This window comes from Sardina pilchardus, chromosome 10 (assembly GCF_963854185.1).
Source record: "Sardina pilchardus chromosome 10, fSarPil1.1, whole genome shotgun sequence".
NCBI lineage: Eukaryota > Metazoa > Chordata > Actinopteri > Clupeiformes > Clupeidae > Sardina > Sardina pilchardus.
This window is the reverse complement of record NC_085003.1, coordinates 27,816,166-27,823,636: the sequence shown is the minus strand read 5'-3', so window position 1 is coordinate 27,823,636 and position 7,471 is coordinate 27,816,166. Positions and strand designations below refer to the sequence as shown.

Sequence of the window (7,471 nt, the reverse complement as noted above, 5' to 3'; positions counted from 1 at the left end):
TCAAATAATGTCTCTCATTTTGGTTAAAGATGATGATTTTTATTATATATTTGTCTAAAATGTTTTTATTTCATGTTGGACATATTGATGCATCACTTTAATTAACATTTTATTACAAAACAGCTTTTAGATAGGCAAAAAAAGGTAAACATCCTAAAATTATCTCAACATAGGTGAATAGGGTACATTTTTTAACTTAGAGATATCTTCATGAAACTTTACCAGTTGAATACTCACATAAATAGGAGAAAAAAACGTATTGCAAGTTTTCTGTATTTATGTTTAAATATGCTAATTAGGTCGTGTCTAATTAAATATGCGCTAATTTGCATATATGTTTTGATGCAAAGAATCTGACCATTGGAAAAAGCCAGGTTGAAAATATTTTTTTTGTAGTGTTAATATATCAAATAAAAAAACATTTACAGAGGTGATTATGAATATCTTCTTTTGTTATCCAGTAAATCAGAAGGTACTGCCAATTGGCTTAAAAAAATGGATTTTTGCCCTATTTTTAGGCATAAAGAGTCATACAAATCAGGCCAAGAACGCTACATCAACAAATCCCTCTGTAAATATCGCTTGGTGAATTCTGCTTCACAATTATAGGAAGAGCGGACATCGAAGGATCAAAAAGCGACATCGCTATGAACGCTTGGCCGCCACATTATATGATGATACTTAGATTTATGTTGTTGTGTAAAAATAGCCTTCAGGATGGTGAAACTGCTGACATGAGATGTGATAATCAACAGTAAATGTATACCTGACTGCCACAGTTGATAAAAATCAAAAGATCCTTGGGTTAACTTTTGAAATTCCATAGAAAATGCTTGGGGTCATTTTTGACCCCACCTATGCGGATCGGTGGTACTGATACAAAACATTAAATTACTTTAAAAATATAACAGTTAGACACAAATCCAAATGGCCTCATGTCAAAGACAACCTATTTGAGGAATACATAGAAGGTTAAATGAAAAAAAAATAAAATGAAGAAGATACTGCAAGAAAACAACCTCTGGGGTCATTTTTGACCCCACTTATGCATCTAAGGGTTAAGGAGGCAACTTTTGCAAAGTGTCATCTGGCCTCGCTGATCACAATTGCAATTTCAGGCTTGTGGGCTGAAATGTGTGGTTAGGTTTTGAAGTTTGACTGACTCTATGTCGTATTTTCATTATGATTACTGTGCATCAGCAGACCAGTTATGTAGCCGTTTGATAACTTTGTTCCTCTCAAAAACTGTAGTTGTAAGTTTATAAGATGGTAAGCTATTTGACACTCTGTGGAAAGTACTGGCAATGTACAGTAAAAATGACTATGGCTACAATATACTGTACGTACATTTATTCTATGCTATAGAGCATGCATGAATGTCCAGGTATAACGGAGACCAGCACAATCTGACTTCTTCTCAGGAACACCAGACTACACTGAATATGTCCACACAGGAACCGACACTTGCTGCCCTGCTGTGTGGCTCAGCATCACAGGGTGTGACAACATCTGCTTGCAGAAGTACCATATGTGCTATATTCTATTGTTGTTATTATAAGCGAGGGATAATGTATAGAATGCCAGTCATAATCGAGGAAATAAGTCCTGAGAGGGCGAACTTGACCCCGACGTGCCAACGGAGTGATATGAAAGACTTAAATTAGAAGCACAGAACACGTTGCCATTGACAGCAGAAATGATACTGTATGTTTGAAGCGGTAATTGCATGAATTAATTTTACCATAGAACAAATCCCATGACAGGCAATGCAGCATTCTACTAGCATTGTGAAGAGCCATGTAATAACACATTTATAACAGAAGGCCGTTTTTGTTGGGAAGTGATAGTGGAGTCATGGCATCACCAGTATAATGATGCAGTGTTGGTGCAAGAGGGTTTTGAGATGTCCTAGCGGCCACCATAACAACAGTGAAAGTAAATGACAGGTTGCACAGTGACTGCATCATCTCTGACGTCAACTCAATTTTCCCTTCTGCAACGTATATTATACGAGTTAAGGTGGTGCGTATACGGGTGCGTATACGAGTACGTATACGAGTTAAGGTGGTGGAATGAGCTACCTGTCCCTCAACAGGGCTAAGTTCCTGCTGACAAACCTTCCCCGTAATCGTACATGACAAGTTAAATGTGCAACGAAATGAGCAGATAAAACCTTATTGCCCAATTTCTCGTGATAAGCAAATGAACAGATTGAGGAGGCATGCTTGAGTCCATAAAATTCCCTTCCTCTGCTAAATATGGCCAAGGACAAGCTGAAGGGCACTTCTCAGGGTGGGGGGGAGGGTGGCAGAATGGGGTAGTAAGGGTGGCGGTGGTGGTGGTGGGGGGTTGTATCTGAGTCGTGCTGGCAGGACCATTAAATGCCAGAGGCTTGGTCTCCATCCTCACTTTTCACAACTTCACAAGTTCACACTAGAGTTCAGAGGTCCCTAAAAGCTCTGACACCTCCTCTTCCTGCGAGTCATTCTCGGAGCTAGCTCTGTGTCCCTCTACTCCATCCCCCACCCTTTAAAGGACATAAAAAAATGAACTCAGAAGGCACTGGGAGCATGTTAAGTTCCACATGAAATGCTTCAGACGCATTCAGCATTCACACACTGTAAAACCCAATTTGCTTGTTTGTTTTCATAACTAACTTTTCCTTTTCAATACAACACAGATTTGTGCAAAAAGTCGTTTTAACTTAAAATAATCAATTGAAAACGTCTCAACTACATGGAAGTTCACTCAATGAAAAGCCATGTTATGTTGAGTTGAGTTGATAAGTTGAGTGGACTACTGCCAATTTGTGCGGCATCACGTGTAGCACGTTTTGCGTCTTGCGTCATCATTGCGTCATCATTGCGTCTTACTGGCGCGCGTTCATTCGGTCGGTGCAGAAGGAAATGGATGGAAATTCGTGGAACAACACCACCAGAGACTGATACCCATCATCGTATTTTTGCAAGGTGAGTGTAAATGTTAACTTGAAAGTAAATCTTCACACGTTTTACGTTTTTTACTTGATGAAACTGTCGTCCGTGTTGCTCGTTGAAAACGGAACAGCAAAACGTAGGCTGAAATTCACAGTATAGCTAACAGCGTAGCAGACCGAGTTAGCTGTTCTAGACATTATTCGTCGAACGATTTTGAAAGGAGAAATCATTAAGCCCAGGGCAGGAGACCGTTTATTTAGTTTGCTTGCGGTTAGCTTTCTTTAGGACACGGTTAGCTAGGCCTGAAACATGACGCTCGGTGTACTTCAGAGTGGGATAGCGGGGCTCTTATTCGCCATGTGGCACAAGCGTTTCAGCTACTTCACACGCTCGGCCCTCAACCGATAGGTTCGCCTGCAGCGTTGAGCAAGTTCACACTTGAGTCAAAAGAAAATGAACGAATTCACGTCCATATTTCACCAATTCAGTTTTGAACTAGCTCATGTTCAGTTCATTAACAGTTTCGTTTAGACACCAAGGAACTCAGGGAGTGAGTTCAAGTTCTTTAGTTAAAAATATGTTTAAGTTCAGGTCAAAGTTAATAGAAAAATGAACTAGTTCATGCTCAACACTGGTCGCCTCCTCCTAGTAGAAAGCATGTGGGTAATAGTGCTATTTTTCTGTGTCCTGTACGTAGCGATTGTAAACAACAAGGCATTCTTTGCTCTTCAACCTTTCTCTGCTTGTTATCTGGACCACTACAGATGTTTTGAAGTTTGCAGTGCTGAGGATTCCCAACTGGTTGTGGTCGACCCTGCAGAACTGAACCACTACGTCCCCCTGTCAGCCTACATGGTTCAAGGCAGACTCCTGATTTCTCCTAACGCATTCCTGCTACACTGAGGTAATTCTTTTGGCTTATTTGCAGGATAACACAATGCCTTGTATTGCACTCTCCTACAGCAAAACCTACAGTTGATTACTTACCTTTTCCCATCTGCACTAAATCTTTTCCCTGAAAATACCAGATGCAATTGCTTACAACGTGTCACACATTCAGTAGTGAGCTTGTGGATCTGTAATTTACAACGAATGTTCCCAATATTGGGGTATAGGCCTAATGTGGTTAAATGTCTTACTTGGTTGGGGTTCTATGACATGTGATCATGACTTTGCTTTGTTAATCAGAAAATGTGTATTTGTTTTGTTCTTTGTAGATTCATCATGTTGCTCCGTGTCATCCTAACCGAAGAGGACATTCGGAGGGTCATCATTGAGAACATGCCCGACACGGTTGATGACCTGCACTTGATCCTCAAAAACAAGCTTGGATTGGAAGGAGTTTTGAGGGTACAATTTCAAGATCCAACGTTCAATAATGAGCTTTGCAACTTGAGTAACATGTCAGATCTCCCTAAAGATAAAGTGACTTTGAAAGTGTTCAGTCAGCCTCTTGAAGAGCTCCAATTTCCTACAGAAGAACATTATCATACAGACTCAACTTTGGACACTGCAAGCTTAATCACATCCCCTGAGTCGAGCCCCAGTCGAGTCGAGTCCACCCCAAGTCGTCGTCGCCAGCTGCCTCTGTCATTTCAGATTCCTGCCTTTGCGTTTGATACAGAGCTAAGGTTAAGGCAGGGAAATGAAGCCTTCCAGAAGGATGGAACCCTTCTTGATATTTCCAAAGGTATGAAATCAGACATTTTGGAAAAATTAGCAGAAGCGATTTATGCCTTTACCCCCCACGTAGAACCTGAGGAAATTGATATGGTGGCGCAAGCCCTCATCAAAAAACATCCGTGTCTGAGGGAACCAGGGTCTGTTGCTGGATGGTACTGTTGGAGGTTTAGTTTAAAATGTAAAATGGGTAACTTCAGACACAAGCTAAAAGAGGCTGAATGTCAAGAGCTCAAGATCAACTCACGGTCATCCAGCACATCTGGGAAAAGAACTTTTAAGAAGGCTAGAAAATCAGAAGTCAACTTCATGCCAAACATCCCGGAAGGAAAAACGAATCATTCCCTTGACGAAGAAAGGACAGCAATGCTCACAGAAATGAAGAAGAGGAAGGTTGATTGGACGAAAATTAAGGCGATGATGACCAGCACATTCTCTTTGCGAAGAAAGGAAATTGTTGAGGACCAGCCACTTGTGACGGTCATCAAAGATAGATGGCCAGCACTGTTCTCTGAACGTCAGGTAAAGTACTTCCCTATCTCAAATGAGTTGAGGAAGATCAGAATAGCTTATTAGGCTATGTAAAATCATTATTATTTTATGTAAAAATCATCATTTTACATCATTGAAAGCAGGAAGTCCTATTCATGGGTTTATTGAAATCCGTATTTCTCTCATCTCAAGGCAAACTGAGGGAATATTGCATGACCATTCAAAAACATGACTGGTTTTCTAAAGATACAAAGTTTAATGCTAATCGGTGAAGTGTCCCTTTAAGCAACAATTGCTAATATCTCTATAAAGACACTATAAAATGATAAATATCAGTGCTATTGAATCCCTTGTTATTTGCTTCTTTTATGCCTACTAGATTGAAGCCGAGTTTGCTCGCCTCACCACTGTTGACCTGAAAGGCTGTTTCTTTGCTGGCCTGGACAAGTATCTGCAGAGGTTCATTGATCTCTACAGAGCCAAGACTGGTGTGGTGGAGCTGAAGAAGCTGTTGACAACACTGGATAGTGATGTAAGTAGGCTTGTGTGATATTTTAAACACTATGTTTTTCTGTTTAAACAAAAGTTATTATAGTAAATATTACTACATGGTGTTGGTTCAGTAACAGGCTTCTCCCAGTTCCTGTCTTTCCAACTCTTTAATAAACAGCAAATGTATTTTCACACGGGTCAATGGTGTCATCCAACCAGAAAAAAAGCGCTTTCAAATTTATAGTTTTCCAATTTTGTCTGCAGCTTTCTTTGTTTCATGATTTATAATTGCACTTGTTTATCCTTGTTTATCCTGTATCTGTGTCTCTCTCTGGTTGGATGAAATTGGTATATTAGGGACATAGAGCTACAGTATTTAACACTTACACACATACACACACACACACACACACTTTATGTACTGTTAAATACTCTCTTCTGATGCTATTTGATTGAAGCTGTTCCATTGATTGTGTATTGTCAATTGTTTTTAGTGTTCCAACCAATGGAGAAGGACCATCGTGCTGATGAGGCTCCCCCACTACCTCAAAGATGTTGCGTCCAACTTTTACAAGAAAGTTCAGGTATATTTTATATTTTCTGTCAATGCAGATCATCCCTCCCCATTCTTATGGATTTACCCTTACATGTACATATCCTGTATTTTAGGACCTAAACAGCGGGTTGGGACCAATCAGGAGTAAATAGCCCTATAGCGCTAACCGCTCTAACATGTGTATATGTCCATACCATCATGGCCTCAATGTCATTGTCCAGGCTTCACATACTGTAACTTCTGTGGCACATAAATTAACTCAGTAGCCGGCTTCAGGTCGTCGAGCCAAGTGGCCTAACATTTTGGGTGGGCCAGAATTTAGGGGTCTATAGCCCCAAGTAGTACCAGTTAGCACCCGCACCTGAAGTTGCGAAAGGAATTAGCATCGGCAAATAGCTTGGCTTTGGCTCGACCATCTGAAGGGGGCTAATGAAAGCACTGCTCATTTCACACTGGGTGTTTGTTTTGTTTTTTAAATAATTGCCTTTAGAAATACGTTTTTAAGTACTCAATAGCTCACATTGCGCTTTTTTTATTTATTTATTTATTAATATTCAATATCAATATTGTGAAGTGTTGTGAGCTTGCAGGTCCGCTATTTTCACTAGTTTGGGTTCCGGGGAGAATGTTTAGGAACCACTGGTGTCTCATGCTTAATGCCGTTTTGGCCACAACAACAGAATCAATGAAGGTTTATTTTATCACATGTTTGTCAATTTTTTAGGCCACAGTTGCTGAGGAGGACATGACGAGAGGAATGACCGTGGGCATCCTCGTGGTGGCAGACGGGAATTATACTTTTGGTTTCGCTGTGGTCATCGAGGAAGAAATCATCCTTCCGTCGCTCAGTGATTTTCCAACAGCTGTGGCACTTCTAATGGGTCTGCTCTACGCACTGAACATTGACTACCCCAAAGATACAAGGTACACATTTGAAGTCATTCAGAAGGTGCTCATGGACATTGGTGGAGGCCATTGCATTGCGTTGGTTCATGGCTTGAGAAACAGACTCTTGAGGAAAACCATGTAAGCTTAAAGCAGAGTTTAAGCTTTGGCCAAATGTGATCAAAATGTGAAATGGACTCTCTTGTTGTTTTTGTTGTTTTGTTATTTGGGGGACAGAGTAACACAGTAACACACAGTGTGTGTTAATTTGGGGGACAGCGTAACACACACGGTATGGATTTCTTTGGGGGACAGAGTAACACAGCAACACACACGGTGTGTATTTATTTGGGGGACACAGTAACACACACTGTGTTTATTTTGGGGACACGGTAACACACTCGTGTGTATTCATTTTGAAGGACAGTAA

The 7,471-nt window shown here is 40.5% G+C and overlaps 1 protein-coding gene and 1 long non-coding RNA gene across 2 annotated transcripts; both read left to right on the top strand.

The window, feature by feature from the left end:
* The first annotated feature begins 2,883 nt into the window (after positions 1-2,883).
* LOC134094726 (uncharacterized) lies at positions 2,884-4,293 on the top strand. Its single transcript, XR_009940476.1, has 3 exons — positions 2,884-2,969; positions 3,701-3,840; positions 4,154-4,293. It is a non-coding gene; the product is annotated as an uncharacterized LOC134094726 (long non-coding RNA).
* Positions 4,294-5,036: 743 nt separating this feature from the next.
* Positions 5,037-7,186, top strand: LOC134093454 (uncharacterized). The gene is made up of 4 exons (XM_062546506.1): positions 5,037-5,138; positions 5,488-5,640; positions 6,095-6,184; positions 6,881-7,186. The coding sequence occupies exons 1-4, from the start codon at positions 5,037-5,039 to the stop codon at positions 7,184-7,186; spliced, it is 651 nt and encodes a 216-aa protein (XP_062402490.1).
* Positions 7,187-7,471: the final 285 nt, after the last annotated feature.